Raw genomic sequence first — 19,974 nt, 5'->3', positions numbered from 1 at the left:
AAATCAAGAAAATTCATTTAAAATCGAAAATATGTAGTTTTATGTGGGCATTCAGAATAGTTTGGTACAATTTAGGCAACATTTGAATTAATATTGTTTGCAGCGGATGGATGAGTGTGCACTTGTGTATGCAGGTAGGTGTGTATGATCACAGGCTGGGGACAATTAAGGGTCCTCCTTTACTGTTCTCTGCTCCCAGCTCTATTCTATGAGACAGGGTCTGCCATCAAGAATGGAAGCTACCTGATTTGATGAGCCTTTCTGCCTAAGATCTCCTCAGATGCCTGTCTCAGCTTCCCAAACACTGGTATTATATTCTGGTGGGGTCATACCTGGCTCTTTATTTTTATATATATATATTAGAGTATACTTACATCATTTTCCCCTTCCTTTTCTTGCTTTCAAACCCTCTTATATAACCCTCCTGTCCTCTTCCAAATTTATGGCTTCTTTTTCATTAATTGTTGTTACATGCATATGTATATAGACATATATTTATAAATATAACATTCTCAATATGTATAATGTCACTTGTAAGTTTTCAGGACTGTGAGACTGTGTCTCCGAGTAATGTAAGAAGATATACCCATAAAGATCCATCAGCATGACTGCCTAAACATAAGCTGAATAAGGACAACAGACATGCCAAAGTAGATGGGAAAAGACCACAAGGCCCCAATCCTATACAAAGAACTACAAGCAGCTTAGGAATGCTAAGAGTCAGAGAAATAGTCTTTCCTGTGGACAATCATGGCAAATGGTCATCCACTAGCCCATCGTCAACCTTTATTGGCTACTAACAATGGGAACTCACGTTCTTTTCTTGTGAAGCCATCGCTCAGACAAGTTGAGCAAAATTATTATGAGTTCATATCCTGGCTCTACTTACTGTCAAATGAAAATATTAACTTGGTTCCATAGATACTTCTCAAACCTTAAATGAAATCAAGTGCTGATAGCAATTATTAATTACTCGATAAGTGGAATTCATTGATGCTAAAAATATTATTTGTTACTCAGAAATTAAGGCTCTAGTAAGTTATTTATGACAGCCTCTAGTAAAAATATGGATTCATTAATATTTGCTCAAATTTTAACCTTAATTTTCAGTTATCAATGGCTAACTAAATTAAGAGCAATAAAAGATTATTCATGCATATCTTTAGGGAATATTCTGAGATAGTACATTAATTATATTAATTGTATCATAAATGTGTAATTATAAATGATGTAGCATGAATCTTAAAGAGTCTTATTAATAAAACCAAACTCAAGGCCAGTTATTGGGGTGAACGCTGGAAGATCAGAGAAGCAGAACAAGCCACAGCCACCTCACCTTGCCAGTTCCTTAGCCGATCCTGTTTCCTCAGACTGGAAGCCTTTGAGTCCTCATTCAAATGTATCTCAGCTGAACTGCTGCTAAAAGCTTACAAGCTTAACCAGCTCTAGTTCCTCATCTTCACGCCATAAATACCTTTCTGCTTCCTGCCCTCACTTCCTGAGATTAAAGGCTCTTGTTACCATGCCTAGCTGTTTCCAGTGTGGCTTTGAACTCACAGAGATCTAGACGGATCTCTGCCTCTGGAATGCTAGGATTAAAGGCCACCATTTTCTGCCCTCTATATCTAGTGGCTGTTCTGTCCTCTGACCCCAGATATGTTTATTAGCGTGCACAATATTTGGGGAAACACAATATCACCAGAAAATGGTTTAAAGAATATCACAATATTCTTGCAGTCAGCAATTATGCTTCACTTAGATTTAGTTTCTCTTCCAGTTTACATCTCGCCTTCCGTATGTGCACCAGTTTCATATAACACCTTAGAGTACATCCTTGACATTACTTTAAATTCCCAGGAGAATTGTTACCATAATATCATTTGCTCATTCAAAATGTAAGCTATGATCATTTAATGAAACCATGGCAGGTCTTCCTGAATGATCCCAAAATGAAGAATAACATGGAAACCTTAGCATGATTTCATATCTGTTTATGTTCAATTAAGCTGTGGTGAATCGATTTGTATTGGAGGAGGATGATAAGCATGGAAAAGGACCATGCTAGAAAATTAGCTACGGTACTTTCCTCCACTGATTTCAAAGGTATGAAACAAAGAGAAGCAAAAAGTGTGAATGTCTTTACTATGTTTGAAGCATATTGTTCTACAAGTCTTCATTAATTTCTTTGGTCCATGACTTGGTTTTACAGGGAATGTGGTACATTAATAAAATAATGGCATTACTGTGTCAGGCATTTCTAGTTAATGTTTTATAATTTTATAAACTGCTTGGAATATACTCATTTAAAATATTTGATCTGAATTGATGACACAAATTCTCTTGTTTGCCAATAGGCTCTTATGCATGTATGTATCATGCTCATCCTTATTACTGCTTGTGTGTGTGTGTGTGTGTGTGTGTGTGTGTGTGTGTGTGTGCTTTCTGTACAGATCTCATGTTTCTTTTAGTCATCATTGAAATGTAATCACTTTAGAAATTTTAGTCTGTAGTTTTAAGTTATGATGATATGTTAACTTAAATTTCAACTTTCTTCCTTTATATTTAAATCATTTAAATCATAATATGTTATTACTTTGTTTTCTAATATATAAGTTATAACTTCATAAAATATACTTAAGTCAATTGCTATTCTATCAGTTCCTGTAATTTTCTTAGTTTTACTTATTAGAATTCTTGTATGTATCAAAAATTTCTTGTCTGAGATATAGCTCAGTAGGAGAATACATGTCTAGTATCTTACATTTGTTTTTATGTTCAATTTCTAGTAATATGTGTACAAACATTTGATGGCCCAAAATGTCACACTCTGCATGTTGTCCAGCTGTGTGTCTCTTTATTAATTACTATCTACTATGAGAAGAAGTTATGATGAGGTCAATGTCATGAACTGATTTATCGGTAAAACAATATGGCATTAGGAATTTTCATTGCTGTGTTCATATATCAGAGTAATAATAATAGGTTTCCACCTAGGGTCCTTGACCTACCCAGGCTCAGGTTTTGGTCTCATCAAGTGTTAGGTGTGAGTTACATCCCATGGAGTGTTCCTTAAATACAAACTGTGGTTGCTTACTTCCATAACATTTTGCCACTCCTGAACCATATGTCATATCTTTCAGCATATCACTATTGTATCTCATAGATTTTGCAGCTGGGTGAGATTGATGACTCCTTTTTTACTCTGGTAGAATGTACAGCAACTTTCAGAACTAGGAACTCTGATCAGCACTGGTGAAGTTTCCAGCTGAGTACCAACCAGATTTCTTCATGGTCTACGACACAAGAATGTGGTGTTTTCCCAACATAACAGGGGTGATGCACATATGAACACAGAGACAGTGACAGCACATAAAAAAGTTCCACAAGTTCAAGCCAGTCAAAATCCGAGCACAGAGAATGGAATGTGATCACAAGGCTCATCATTAGCCAAGAAGCTATTAGAAGTAGGTAGCTGCTGGGAGATGGAAAACCACTTTTCTTCAGTGAAGTGACAACTGGTTGCTCAGCCACACTGCAGCTAGGCCTCCTGCTCAGGAAGTTGGTCAATACAAATAAAATCGTATGGATTTTTTTTTTTGTGTGTGTGTTTTGTTTCTGCTTTGGTTTGGTTTTATGTATGAAACTTAAACACAAAACTAATAAACAAATATGAATTTGGGTAGACAGGGTAGGGGGAATTCCAGGAAGAACTGGAGGAAGGAAAAGACTATTATCAAAATATATTGTATGAAATTCTTAAGGACTGAATAAAATAACATGATGCTATTAATAAAGATAATCATTTAATCTTCAAAACAACACTATAAAGAAATACTGTATCCTCTAAGATGCCAAAAGGAAAACAAAGAATTAAATTCCATGGAAGGTTTTTACATTCACCCATTTCTTATAGCTAGTAGCAAACATAGCAAACACAAAAAGTCTGATGAGGTAGCAAATATTTTTAGTTAATATCCCCAATTTCATTTACTTCAAATCAAGCAATCTGTTAAAAAGTTAGTTGGATATAAATACAAAACAGCTTACAGAACTGAAACAAGGGGAAAGTCCTTCATCATCACAACGAGCATGTTTGACAAGAAACCAAACCATAACTTGAGAGGGAGTTTCATTTCCAACTTCACTGACAAAATAAACCCTATAAGGATTGATCATTTAACATTCACTCCAGATCACTCTGTAACCTGCAAGAGACAATGGAATTTAGACAACATGAAACTCTTCTACCCAAGTGCCCTTCTGAATTAGTCACCCTATCCTTATATGTCTCCTGATTGCATTGCTGGTCCTTTTTTTAATGTACATTACTTTTGGTCTTCCACTTTGTTTATATTTTTTCCTTTGTTGTTCTTTGATTCTTTGTGATAAAGTATCTGTATGTCGCCCTGTTACGTAAGCTCTCCTGGAACTCATTACACAGCCCAGCCTAACTTGCAATTCATGACAATTCCCCTGCCCTCCTGATTTCAATGGAGATAGTCTTTAGAATATCAATGATTTACGCTAAAGACTTTTCAAGGGAGATATTATTCTTTATATTTAATGTATCCTAGGGAAATGAGGAAAGGACAAATGCATAAAAGTTTCTAGAGCGAACTTAGATGACCTTGGCTTTGTTACTGAATTATTTATTACTCTATCAAAAAGCACGAATTTATGAATAGCAAAAAATATATGTAAGATTTCAACAAAATAAAAATTTGACTCTACAAATGATATTATTAAACTTTATAATGATGAGATTAAAGCACACAGATGATAAATGGTTTATATAAAATATAGAACGAATTTCTAATCTCAACAAAAATAACAACATTAAAAGTATGCCCACCCCCTCAAAAAGCCACAAATTATTCTGCTGAACATTTGTGTTTTGTTTGTTCTGTTTTTGCTTTGGTTTTTGACTTTTGGTTTTTTAAGACAGGGTTTCTCTGTGTAACAGCTCTGGCTCTCTGGCTGTCCTCACAGAGATCTGCCTGCCCCTATCTCACAGGGGCTGGGATTAATGGTGTGGGCCACCACTGTAAAACTAAAAGCTGAGACTTTAGACATACATTTTTGTTACATTTTGAAAAACCATCGTTCTCTTTTAACTACAGTTATTTTCTACAGTAAAAATGCAGACACTTTTCATAAGAAAAATGAATAGGTATGCACAATATCTGAACATACTCCAAAGCACTGATATAGACAATAGGCATGTAAACACCACATACCATTAAGGAAAGGTAATGAACGCTGTGGGATGCTATTATACACACATTAGATTAAACATACAATGAGATGTTATATACACACATTAGAGAATAGTTTAACTCTAAACACCAAATCATAATATGAGAAATAAATCTATCATTCATTGCTTCTGGAGATGCAAAGTCGTACATGTGTGGCTGGCTAATTTCTTACCAATCTAAACTTTGTCTTATTATAAATCTTAGTTGAGCTGCCAAACGCCGTGATAGACTGCGCAGGAAAATGAGAGCCACAGGCAGCCCCGATAGGCTGCTCCAGGTTCCCAGGAGGAAGCATGGTGCTGTCCTGTGCCATGGCAGACTGAGTGGGACAAGGAGACACACACTGGGCTGGGGCAGAATGCTCCAGTGCTCTGAGGAGAAATCATAGGCGCACCTGGTACCTTGCGGCACTGGGTAGACGGGCACCATTACAGTGAACAAATACTTGATGTGGTGTGGGGAGAGAGAGAGAGAGAGAGAGAGAGAGAGAGAGAGAGAGAGAGAGAGAGAGAGAGAGAGAGAGAGAGAGAGAGAGAAACAGAGACAGACAGAGACAGAGACAGACAGAGACAGAGACAGACAGAGACAGAGACAGACAGAGATACAGAGACAGAGACAGAGAGACAGAGACAGAGAGAGGGGGAGGGAGGAGAGAAAGAAATGGTTCACGTTCTGTCTACACAGGCGTATCTGAAGAATTGCGAGTGGCTAAAGTAGAGAGGAACAGTATGGCAAGGGTGACTTAATTGCGACCCAGGGCCACGAAGATGTCTGGGCCCAAGCTGTTGTCTGGGTTCATGGCCCCAGTACAAACACAATCTTTGTTGATGTCTTGGCTGAGAGAATAGCACTGTAGAGTTGGCCTCACCCATCACTGGCTGCCACACTAGGGAGAACTGACCTTCACTAGCTGAAGGACTCAGGAGAGAGGGTCCTATATCTCACCTTGGCAGCACAACAGAGCTGTTTGCAGGAATATGGGTGAGCTGGCCCCGAGGGCGTGAGAATGGGAGTGCAGATCATACCTGCCAGGTGGGGAAGGTAAGCTGCCTCTCCTTGCCTCTAGCAGGTGGAGGATCTGACTCAACCCGCTCACTAGCTCCTGCACTCAGGAGAACAGGCTCTGCATCTTCCCTGGGCATCACAACAGAGTTGACTCTGTAGACAGGGGCATAGACAAGCCAGCCCTAAGGGAATGAGAGGGGCATAGGTGGTACTGCCTCTCTCATCTGCAGTGTAGTTGTGGGGGTGAGGGAAAGAAGCCCTCCTCCCTCACCCCTACTGCCTCTTGACCCTTTGTAGATGAATTTCTAAATGGTCTTATTAAATAAAAATCATGGAGCCAAATATAGGAGTGAAAGCCTTAGATCAGGGAAATAGTGAGAGCCACTAGCCAACTTATCTCGCCAGCTCTGCAGGTTCCCAGTGCCAGGACTCCCTGTCTACCCAGGCTTTTATTGACTTCCTGTTCTGCCCTCTCATTGGTTCTTAGCCCAGCTAACTCACTTCCTCTTCCTATGTAGCTCTGTCACAATCTGTCTGTCTGTACAGACCTACAGGTCTCTATGGTTCGTACTGGGATAAAAGGAGTGTGTCACCATGCTTGGCTCTGTTCCCTAGTGTGGCCTTGAACACACAGAGACCCTGCCTGCTAAGTGATCGGATTAAGGGCATGTGCTGTCACTGCCTGACTTTTGTGTTTGCCTAAAATGGCTTGCTACTTCCTCTGATCTCCAGGCAACCTTTATTTATTAACATACAAATAAAATATCAACACATTTCAGCACAAATAAAATGTCACCATAACCCTTTCTTTTACCAGCTACAATACTTGGGAAACCAAGACCTGCTTTTTGCCTGGGCAGCCCAGTAGAGCTGACCCTATTGTGTTGCAGGTGAACTTCCCTGGAAAACATGAGCCGAGTGTGGGAGATCTGGCCTGGCCTCTCATCTTCCACATGGTGGTGTGGGCAGGGAAGAGATACCTCCTCCCACCCCTCACAACCTGTGGCAGGTGAGAGAGCTGGCCCTGAGTTCATTAGAGTGGGAGAGCTCTTCTTGTGCCCCTCATCAGCTGCAGCATTTGGGAGAGTGGCCCCTGCACCTCACCTGGGCAACACAGTAGAGCTGACCCTGATGGTGGCTGTAGATGTGGGAAAGCTGACCCTGGGGGCCTGAAGCTAGAGAACTGTCCCCACCCCTTGCCCATCACTTCAAGGGGTGACCTAGCCAGGACAATGCTGACAAGATCACCCTGGTGGTGAAGACAGGAGAGAGCTCACAGGCTGACCAACCTGCAACTATCCAGTCCCAGAACTAGGGATATGAGTTGGCCCATCCCAACATCCACCCCATCTGTGATCTGCTGGAGCACGTGAAGGGGCCGGCCCTGCAGACCCAAAGCTGCAGGACCTCCATGACACAGAGCAACAACAGGATATCCAAGAGGCCAGTGAGAGTAAACATACTAGTGGATACAACCTGAGTATCTGAAGGTATAATTTCTCTGCTAAGAAATTTCTATGAAAACAGTTTTACTGGTCCCTGATGAAAAATCATAATATCCTTCCAGTACTGTATATACTTCTTGGAAATGTTAGTGGTCATGATAGCAGCATAATGCTAAGTAAATGGGCTTGGTTTTTATGAGCAGTTTTCTAAATGTGAAAGAGATGTGATCTAATAAATGAATAAAAATTAGTCATGTTGATATTGCTATTACAATTATGTTTTCTCTTAAACATATTTGTCTTTAAAATAATCTATTTTAACTGGTTGTTCTTACATAAGATAGCATTGTGGAAAATTAGGGATCTGTCAGTTCAATTTCCTTCCATATATCTCAAACTTTTAAACTATTTTAATCCCTGAATTATTAACATTGACTGAATCTTATGGTGGCCATAAGACTGGCAGCAATTTGGATCCCATTGTCTATGACTGTGAGGTGATTTCTTGGTCATATTTATACTGTCACATCAGTTGAGTTATGAGCACTTGGGAATATATAAGTTGGCTTTAAGAGTCCCCTAAAAGCTTTCTGTGATTCTAGAATAATGGATATAATTCCATACTATGAACACTGAGCTTTGATAGTAAATAGTATTGTTATTTGTGACTAAAACAAAATTGCAGGCATAGATTTGCCAGTCACAATAGAACATTTATTCTTGAGGACAGATCTTAGACAGGTACAGTCTTAAAATGGCAGACGAGAAAGTATTTAAGAAAAGATGATACCGTTTAATAAAAAGAAAATTTTCACTCTCTAAGAAATGTCAAAAGGGAAGATTATTATATTTTATGCTAAGTTCAAGAACATTTCCTGAGCTCCCAAAGAATGAAAAAAAAAAAAAACTTGCAAGGAGAGATTTGCTGGACTACTAACTTGTACGGAACTGTCTTTAAGAGAGTGCATCATGATTTAATTGACAGTTACATTTTTCTGAGAAATTTGTAATTATAGACTGGGTGTAGTGGCACATGCCTTTAATCTCAACTCTTGAGATGCAGAGGTAGGTGGATCTCTGTGAGTTCAAACCCAGCCTAATCTACAACGCAAGTCTCAGGCAAACCAGGGTTACAAAATGAGACCTTGTGTCTCAGAAAACAAACAAACAAAAAGGTAATTATGAACTCTGAAAACACAGTTTTAATTGGTTAAAAATCTGTTCATTTGAAGATATTATACCAGTTACATAAATTATTAAAGGAAAAATAGCATTTGGTTTTAGTCAGTAGATACTTATGAATCAGTATTTTTATATTATAGTTAGCAGAAACTACAGCACCCGCAAAGGGAAAAATGTGGGAGATACAGAAAAAAGACACAAAGGTCAGGAAGATTAGAGGAACTAGATAAAGTGAGCAATTACAACAGTGAGCCAGCATGGTTTCAGAGGAACTCGAGGTCACTGTAGTCACTATGCAAAATTTACACTGGTTCTTGAATTGCAGGCCAAACTGTTAACCAATGAAGTGTGCTATACTAAATAAAGATAAAAGGATATTAATAATACAAAGTGAAAACATGCATTGTTTAGTACTATAGAATTCATTTTTTAAATGTTCTATGTTTAAGAGGCACATCACCCTACTACCCTACCCTGATAATTTTAAACCTCTATTATCAATGACCATGAAAATGTCATATTATATATTAATTTTAATTAACAATTTTGTTGCTAGATATTAGCAATACATAGTGTTTTATAAATAACTCTTATTTACAAATTCTTATTTAATGTATGTATTCACACATGTAAGTGTATATGTAAGTGCATAGATATGATCCATTATATATACTTACATGTTTCAAGTATTTCAACATTTGAGATAGACAGTTCTAACATGACTTTATACATCAAACACACTCAGGTTTTCATTTTTTTTCTTGTCACACTATAAACATGTCTTTCATATCTCAAGAGTACAAAATAAAAAATTGTATTTACTGCAATATTGAAGAAATAGAACCATTTTCAAAGCAATTCTCTCATGTGAAGTCACGGCAGAGGCATGTCTGTTTATACAACAAAAGGCACTTGCCTTTGGGTTGAGAAGAGAGTCAAGTAACAAGAGAAAGCAAATAAATGAAGACGCACTAAGAAACCAAGGAGAAAGCAGTTGAATGAAGTAATGACAGTGTCCAAGGCAAATAGAGAGCTTTTCCACCAACAGCTTTCTCGACCCTCAGGCATAATTACAACAGCTGTACCATATAGACTCTATCACTCATAATCTAGGATAGCGCCTCTTTCTATTAACCAAGCAATAGAGAAACAAAAATTACTTATACCAGTCCATATGAGGCACTCTGCTTGCTGCGATGAATTCTGATGGCTTAATTAGGGGGACGGTGTGGCACATGGGGTGTTTCAAACCAGTTTCATCACAAAGACCCTGTCCTCAGACAGAATGTGTCTGTGCTCTGAGGCAGATTGCTAATAAAAGTTTTTGCATTGAGTGTTTTTGAACTGACTGTGTCTGCTAGTTTTCTTCCATCTACTCACACACTTAAATAAAGCTTCCAACTAGAAAACCAAGGCTAATAAGAAACACGGAATTGAAGTACAGCTGGCAATTTCTCTAGTTATTATGATCTCATCTTCACCTGAATGACGGTTGCCAGGAAGTAACAAACACTGATTGTTCTCCTTTGTATTCTCCCAAGACTGAATTCTTGCAATGATAGACTTTGTGGGAATGCTATGACAAGGTTTTGGTAATGCTCAAAATATGTATATGTACGTATTTTCACTAGTGTGTCACGGAACATAATAATCAAATAAACTTTAAAAAAAGAATTTCTTTCTGTATCTTACCAAATACAGAATAGAATTCTTGAATGACAGAATCACACCAAAAAAAAAAAAAAGAATCTTTCATATATTTCCTCAGCCTTTAGTCTACAGCTTTAAAAAAATTAACCTTTGTGAATGTTCTTGTCAACTATGTTTATTACAAAGGCTATACTATACACGTTAGTACAAAGCTAAGGGCAAATTCTTCAAATAAATGAATATATACAAATATGGGCATATAAGCATAAAAAGCATTTTGAGGTCATGAAGAAACTGAGTTTATCAAAACACACATTCCAAATACTGACTCTACAACTATATATTTACATGCTGTTTTGTTCATATTGCTTTATTTTGAATTTTTTTGAGCAGTTATGTGATAAATGTTTAGTGATGATTTCTACTGAGTCCAAACACTCTGTGGCAGTCTGTGCCTGCTTTACCTTGTGAAGATACCATCTATGGATCATAGCTAACTTTTTTCTTTTCTTCTAACTTTCCATTACAACTCACTTCCTTGGGAAGTATATCTTACAATCTTTTATAGAACTTGTCACTTTTTTCATATCTATCATTTCAATCAAAATAAACTGTTCACTGTGATTTCAACATCTTCAATAAGTTAGGAATAGATATTCAATGAATAATTTCTATGAGGTGTTTTTAATATCAAGACAATTGAATAACTTTGGGAGTCTCTCCTCGTGTCTATAATACTTACAATTTATTATAAATAGAAAATAAATTATAAATTAAATCTTAATATTTCACTCAACTGCAATTTAGACTCATTTCTATTATTTATACTGCCTCCCTCAAAGATACAGAGGATTGTTATAAACAAGAGATGCTGCATAAAACATTGTTGCATCAATAAAGTAAGGAAACTAATATATCATCTGCACACTTGATTTATTATTTGTGTGTTTGCAGGTATGCATGTGAGTGCTTGCTCATGAGTGTGTACATGCATGTACACACCCACTGTATTTAGTTAGGGTGACTTATATAAGCATTGTGGAAGCCTACTGTGGTTGGCCAATTTCCCAGTGCCTACACCGCTGAAGAATACAACCGCCTTCCTTATTTCATTATTCTAATAAGTAAAATACTACTTAGTTTCTCATGTGCTTAAAATTTAACATTCCTTATTAATCAGAATCACAGGCTAAGTTTCTCAGCAAGGGACTTTAATGCTTTTACAAAATAAAATTTGAGATTATTTGTTCCATCTGGAAAATCCTTCAATATATACCCTCTCCAATCAGTAAAACTGAGCATAATGCTGTCTTTTACACAAAACTCTCTCCATTGGCATGAGTCTATCTTCACTTTTCAACTTACAGCTTCCCAACTTGGAACACATCTCCTAAAACTAAAATATCCATCTGATTACCTGGCCATACACTGGCACCTCCTAAGTGTGAATGTGTGGCGCTTCTCGCTGTTGTTGACACATGGTCTATGTGCTCTGTAAGTCTTTCTTAATCTCCTAGGGAATTTTTCTAACCCCAGCGAAGAGTTGGCTCTATGTTCTAATAGGATATACACCAGTACCTCTTCTTTACATGGCTCTTTTCACAGCTAACAACCTTCCTTGTTATCATGGTTTGATATCTCCCACAGATTTTTTGTCTTACTTTTTATAGTTTTTATATTTCAGTTATTGTTCATTAAATTCATTCCTGGGCTACTAAGTTAAAATTAAGTATGAGGTTTATATCATATGTCTAAACAGGAAAAAAATTGTGAACAAAAAGGCTCCTCTATCTGCTATGGTAAATGTTTCTAAATATTTCCAAAATTTCTTGTAAGATACAAGTCTAAGAGTGAGTATTCTGTTCATATAAATTACAAACTATGATTTTTGTCTCTTCACTAAATTCAATTTCAATTAAATGCAAATTAATTAAAATATGTTAGTTTGATGTATTTGAAAGTTTTGGAGTTTATCTTGAAATGAAGAAGCAGCAAATGATAACACAAGAAAAAGCAAAATGAAAAAACATACAAGAAAGATCTAGAAACTGTCCTGAATACTAATGAGCATGTGATTTTATCACAATGTTGATTTTTATAAAATGTTGTATAATTAAGAGGCATTCATCTGGCATTATCAAGTGGCAAACTGTAAAAAATATCAGTATGGGCGTAGGAAAACTCATAGAAGTACCATTGTCAAGTGTATTAATGACTTCAAATAAATATATTACTAATTTGAAAAGAGACTCCTTCTTCTGGAGCAAGGCATTGCTTCCTGTAGGATATGTAGATGGACCTATATAATGCTAAGAAGATGTTTCACCATTAAAAAACATGAATATTTTAAGTCTCAAAGAAAAACAAGCACATATTTATTTAGTAGCTCATAAATTTAAGTATTTGGTGACAGTTTTCAGAAATTAGTTAAAATAAGATCTTCAGATTGTATGTATTTGAAGTGCATTAACATACTTTTAAAATTAACTCAAACTTTGACTAAAGCAATGATTTTTTAATTTTCTATGGTCAAACAATAATTTGAATTTCTTAGATGCCCATAAAAACTGTGAATTCCGCCGGGCGTTGGTGGCGCACGCCTTTAATCCCAGCACTCGGGAGGCGGAGGCAGGCGGATCTCTGTGAGTTCGAGGCCAGACTGGGCTACCAAGTGAGCTCCAGGAAAGGCACAAAGCTACACAGAGAAACCCTGTCTTGAAAAAAAAAAAAAAACAAAAAAAAAAAAAAAACTGTGAATTCCAAATCAGATTCTTCACTTCTTATTTTCCCTGAGGTATTTATAGAAAAAAAAAAAACTAACCCAGGAAAAAATGCAGAGAGAAACCTCTGCAGTCACAGAGATGTTTAAATTAGGACCTAAAACTCAAATCTCTATGTTCAGGACATCTTTCTTTCTGAATAATTGTACTAGATGAATACATGTTCAGTATTTTAACAGAAGTATATTGCTATAATTAAAAATAGCTTTGCATGTTTAAGATATTCTTGATTGATTCTAAATTGGTAGTGAAGTTAAAAGTAAAACAATGAAACTGTTTATAGCCGCATAATCTGCACAGATTATAAACAGACACATTTAATAGTCATTGTGTATAGTTAATCTATGTCATCAAAGTTAATCATAACTTGTGGGAAAAACTTTTTTGTATGGCTTAATACGCATGATACTATTTTCAAAATGTTCCAAAAGAAAGACTTAATATTTCTGTCATCTTTTGATTCAAGATATTTTTTTATTTTAAAATTTCCATGTTATAAAGACATATTTAAATGCCTATCTAATTTTTCAAATCAATCCAAAATCCGTTAGACATAGGTAAGCTCCAGTGAAAAACCTAAGATGAAACAAGGAGTATAATAAGACAAACTATTATTTCTCATATTTCATATGAAGCCGCTTTTCTGCAATATTACAATTACAGGGACAGTTCAGACAGCAATAACACGTAGTTCCTAGCAATTACGTCCTTAGTGTATAATACCAAGGTGCTGAAGTGTTAGAGGACAGAGTGGTAGAGAGGGGAGGCTGTAAATCATTTCGGAAACTCTCAAACTCAAGGCTGTTGACATGAGCCAGGGCAAAGGAAACACCCCTGTCAGCACCTGAATTGCTAATGAAGGACAACACTGCTGCACAGTAACAGAATGAAGAGTTCAGAAGAATAAATCATGCTTGACTCTGAAGTGGGCTGTCTAATGTATTCATGCACAAGGAGAACCTTGCATGATTTTTCCCATTCAAAATCTTGCCATGTAAACTTAGAATTCAACACTTTATTATCCGATTCCACCATGGATGAAATATGTAATTTTAAAATTTATCATTTATCATCTGTCTCTACGGTCTCTTTGACATCTGTTACAGTTAAAGGTGAATATGTAAAATACAAAATTGGGAGTCTGTAAACTTTCACTTTACCAGCAATTAAAGGAACATGTGGCATAGTAACCTAGGCTGATTTATGGACATTTTATATACAGATTATACATTAATAAATTAACAAACCAATATTTATCAGCACTATCATAATGGGGAGGTAGGGGTTCATGGGCTATGAGTGAAAGAAAGTCAACTAAAATCATTGGAACATCCAAAATAGTCTATGAATTTGCTTCCTTATCATCATTCTCTTTCTCTTAGAACCAATGCACTCTTCTCCAATAGGAGTGTTCCTTGATTTCAGTGTACAAAAAAATTTACATTTATGCCTCCCTCATGACAATAACTTTGCAGATAATATCATAAAACTAAACAGAAAATTTAAAGGTATCACATTTAGGGAGAAAAAACAAAAATTAAGAAAATACCAACTTATTAACTCTAGACATTATATTAGAATACTATATTAGTATTTAATTACAACTAATCAAGCTAGAAACCATGTTGTTGGTGTGAAATTAAAAGAAAAACTTATATTAGGAGAATTTATTTAATTGTCCTTTTATATTGAATTCTAGTGTATCTTCTTCAATGAAGCACCTCTGCTGATAACTCAGCAAGTACAGGCCTCAATACATATACCTCTCATCTCTTTCAAAGCAGTTAAAATATTTTTGTTTATGTCACTATTGCAATATATTCCTTATATAATGAAATTTATTTTCTTAAGGGAAAATGGAAGTAGTCAGGTGAATTAGAAACTGCTTGCTTTCAAATACATGAGTGTTTCATATTTAAAGCTGCCCTATTCTTGTTCCCTCTGAGATATGCTAATCATGCCAGATCCAGGACCTAAAGAACATAGGAAAGCCAGAACAACAGCGAGAATCTGTTCTTCATTTCACGAGAGATTAATGAGGAGGCATTGCTCTGAAGATGAAGGGTCTTTTTGGTAGATTTTCTAACCTTCATACCCTGAACCCTGTGCTCATAGACAGAGGCAGTTATCAAAATGACTATTGCTCTGCAGGGGTCCCATTGAAAAGCTAAGAGCAAATTTCTTTTGACAGACAAATTACTTTGAAATAATTTTTGAACTCTACGATCTTGACAAAAAAAATAGTCACTTTTAACCATGTGGATCCCATTCATGGGTACACCTGTTTCCTTGGGAAAAGAAGCCACCTTAAAATGAGCTCATCCAACCAATATTTAGCACATCCTTTAACTGATAGCCAAACTATCTCATTTGTGACAAGACATATATTATGTTGGACAATATGTTTATGTATTTTAAGCTTTCTTTGGTTTAAGTGTTTTATTGCAAGCACAGACTTTTTAATGAGTCTTATAACAGAACGCTTTTGTTGAATGTTCCCACAGAAATTATACGTATTTTTAAAAAAAATAATATTCAAATTTCCTGAAAAGAATGTATAACTCTGTCCCATGTATAGCAATATACACAATGTATTATGTGTCTCAAATATATATATATATATATATATATATATATATATATATATATACATACATGGTTCAATCTTCAATTAAAAATTTTCATTATTAGCTAAATCATGAAAAAATATGTTTATACACAAATTATTAACTAGATTCAGAGTTCAAGAATAATTATAACCTGCATATCTCTGTGTAAATATTTGTAACAATGGGTGCAGCTTCCAAACTTTTGATGTATCATCTTTCTTTCTAAATGTTTTCACAACAATAAAAAACTTCTTATTTATAATTTTTATATATTCAAAGGTGTGTTCAGATTGCAAAGTTTGATAGTTGGTTCATTTCATATGTTTATCAATATTCAATAGATGAGGAGAATGAATGGAGAACCTTAGAATAGGTCAAAGTACAAATGTGTGGAGGTTTCAGTTCTTTAGACCAGTCTATCACAAATATTTTTAAATTTCTATATATTTCGATACTATGAATATATTTCCAACAAATGCCAAAATCTGATTGTTTATTTACAAGTCCTTTAATCTTGTAGTTCCAGTGTCCATCTTTATCCAGTATTGGAAGACTTTGACGTCCTTAGAGGCTTCAACTTCCTTAGTTTGTGTGTGCATGGCAGGCTATGCATTTTTGCTAAGTGTTACAAATATAAAAAGACACTTCATACTTAATTATAATAACAAATTATATCCCATGCTTTTATGAATACTGTGACTAAGTTAAGGCACCATATAAAATAAACCCTAATTAACTACTGTTTACCAAATTGTTTTAAGAAAAATGTAAACTTATATTTTGATAAGATATCAATAGGTTTTTTTCTAGATTTCTCTACCACAACATTGGGTTTGGTTAATATTCCATAAAACAGTACAGTTAAAGCATTTTTATAGAAAGCTATTTTAGCTCCATTAACAAAATTATGCCTTTGAGGAAATTGTGTTCTAACTTCACGCACAGCAATAGTAACTATGGAAGCAACACAGCAGCATGCTATTTTTACATTCTGACATCGTTCAACTGGCTAATTAGTGTATGCCTCTTTTAAAGCTATTTCCATTCTAAATCTTTCATTTGATGTCCCTTTTCTAGGGTATGTCATGCAATGAAACCTATTATTCCTCATTTTTTTTTTTATTTCATTGTACATCTTTCCCTTCTACAATGGTTCTCCCAGCACCTAATTCACTTAGCTACTATAGCTCCCTGTAATCTATCAACAATAAGTGTTTCTTGGAGGCTTTCCTGAAGAACTTTGTATTCAGATGGTCACTTCTCTCCTGAGGTTGGTCACCACACACACACATACATACACGCGCCCTGAAGCAACCATTCATACAGACATATAAGTTACACAGAACATGAAGACATTTTATTTAGGACACACACAATAAAAATGAAGTTAAAAGCAAAGAATGCCAGTTGAATAACAAGGAAATGAAAGCATCTCACTTACCTGGGATAAGCTGGGCCAGAAGGAGATGCTTTCTTGACAGAATGAGGAGTGATATCATGACCAGAAGAGGAAGATGTTTCCATTTCATCTTTATCCCTCCCTTTCATTACATCAGCCAGCGACACAGATGGATATTATCTGGGGAGATGAAAAATAAAAATACAGAAATTGTTTCTATTAAGGTGTAGTAAGTAGAATAATTAAAGTATGGTGTGAAAAATCTGTAGTTCACATAGACTTAAAAGTCTGCTTTTGAGATGATAAAAGATTTTTAAATGAATACAGTTTATACAAAACACATTCAATATATATTGTCACCCCGCCACACACACTTATCCATGTCTTTGTTTTCCATGATTTCAGTTTACCAGGACAACTGTGGTTCAAACTTTGGGATGTATTATCAGAAGAAGGATGATGGAAATTTGAAATGACATATTTTGAGGATTTAAAAAAAAACATTTTTCCCTTAATTTGCTTTTAGAAAAGTGCTGAAATTGTTCTAAACTGTTAGTTGTCTGTTCCCTGCTGCATTTAGTGTGTAAAGTGAACTTTACACAGATACACATTTACAGCCAACACAAACTACGTAGAACTTGGCACTATGGCTCAACATTTCCTCCAGGCCTTGGAATGTAACCTGTGTATATAGGCAAACAACTGATCATTTAAAACAAATGTGGTGTTTGTTAGTTTTAATCAATTTTTCTGACACGTATTAGTCACAATTGCTTCCTCTATTTCCTTTACCTTTTACAGGTTGCCAAATAAGTTTTATTTTGATTTTTCTTAAACTCAGGTAAAGACATTCCTATCATAGGCACAAAATTTTGAGATTTCCTTTCAATTATCAATCATTACCAAGCTGCTCATTATGAGATGGAAACTGTGAATATACAAGAGAAAAATTCAGACTCCCCATACCTGCAGGTGTATTAACAATAAAAAGTCACTTTAATGAGAGTAATTCAGAAACAAACATGTTAAATAAATGAGTAGAGTTTTTATTGTAAATAAGGAAGTCTGAACTGGTCATGAGGGACATAGAGACATGTAAGGTAGTATCCATGTATATTATGAAGATTAGAGCCCATGAGGACTATTAGCATGAGGGGAGTTGTAATAAATTATGGGATGAAGCTATAGGAATGCATATAAATGTCTTACTACTTTTTCATATAATTAATAGCATACCTTAAAAGTGATATTTTACTTATGATGAACATGAACATAAATGTCTAGAATATAAGAAAAAGTACAAACAAATGTTTAATCTTAGCATACATTCTATAGCTCCTGCATGTAAGTTGTATTGTATATAGAGAAACTTTGTAGCATATACGTATATACATACGTTCATACATACATTTTCTAATAATACATCCATATCTTCAGCACGCTACAAGGCGGTTGTTCTTTGTTTAGATACAGTTTTTCATAATATAATGGTACAAAACATGGAGAAAAGCAGGTTGTCAGGATGACTTAGCTAATAAAGTTGCTGCCAACAACCATGACAGTCTGAGTTCAATCCCTACAACCCACATGGTGCTCGAGCTGGTGTTCTTTGTTCTTTACACTACATTGTGGTCTACATATGCTGACATATGTACACAGGGAGAGGTGGGATGATGAGGAGAGAGATAACCTAAGGTAATTTTTTTTTGAAAAGGAAGAAAACTGAAAATAATAAAATAGGAAATCCAAAGACTGGTATTGAGGAGTCACTGTAGAGTTTACTGGCAATCATAGAATTTAATGACTCATAAGTTAATAGTTGATAAAGAAAGGACAAATTAACATTGTGAAGAGCCAGAACAGAAACTCAAAATATAGAAGCATTTATAATTAATATTTTTAAAGGACATGGTAGTAAAAAAAGGGGGGGTTAGGTATTTTACTCAATATACATATATGCTAGAAAATTTGATAATTTATTAGATTTCCGAGATGGGAGGTAGACCGACCTAATTCATTTATTTATTTAGCAGTGTGTTTAGTCAAACAGATAGAACAATCTAGTACAAAATAAAGAGCAATTTGTCGAAAATCATTCTAGCCCTGATTCTTTGTGACACTCAATGTCAACTGCAGAGAAAATGACTTAAACCTGTGGGTTTATCTGCATGTGACTATTGCCATTTGGTCTGCTGGAGGTGCACTGTCCTTGCTGAAATACTTACACCTGCAGAGTTCATTGGCACAGGGCTCTTTCAGCAAAAGCCTAATCCTGCCCGAGAGATCCAACCATCTACCTTCACCTGGGTTACTGGGGGGTGAATTCTTTGATCAAGAATTCTGTAAACTTGTCTTTTTACCAGAGCTAGAATTTTGCCTCAAATAAATAATATCTGCTACTGTGTTTACACATGTCCTATGTGCCTTCTGTGGCTTGAGGTTAGTTGTAAAAACAGTCCTTGCCCTGGTGTGACAATCATCAGTGAAATTCTGTGCCTACATCATCTTCCCAACATTATCTGTGCTAAGTGTCAAGTGCTCGGTTAGCCTGACAGATGAACACAGCGTAGATGAAACTCTCATTGTTGTGGATGTCCCGACAGCTCTTTTTCCTAGGTTCTCCACTCAGCATTTCCTTTGTAGTCA

The 19,974-nt window shown here is 35.7% G+C and overlaps 1 protein-coding gene across 4 annotated transcripts in view; it reads right to left on the bottom strand.

Moving 5' to 3' along the window:
• Positions 1–19,974, bottom strand: part of Robo1 (roundabout guidance receptor 1) — a 997,953-nt gene that overhangs the window by 848,206 nt on the left and 129,773 nt on the right. For all 4 annotated transcript variants that reach the window (XM_016002158.3, XM_076549102.1, XM_076549101.1 and 1 more), the window contains exon 2: positions 17,371–17,508. In XM_016002158.3, the coding sequence (XP_015857644.1) occupies positions 17,371–17,458 (88 nt within the window). In that variant the 5' untranslated portion in view covers positions 17,459–17,508. The remainder of the gene's footprint in view (positions 1–17,370; positions 17,509–19,974) is intronic.

This window comes from Peromyscus maniculatus, chromosome 12 (assembly GCF_049852395.1).
Source record: "Peromyscus maniculatus bairdii isolate BWxNUB_F1_BW_parent chromosome 12, HU_Pman_BW_mat_3.1, whole genome shotgun sequence".
NCBI classification, from domain to species: Eukaryota; Metazoa; Chordata; class Mammalia; order Rodentia; family Cricetidae; genus Peromyscus; species Peromyscus maniculatus.
Note: the sequence above shows the minus strand (reverse complement) of the source record. Positions and strands in the feature narration are given on the sequence as shown.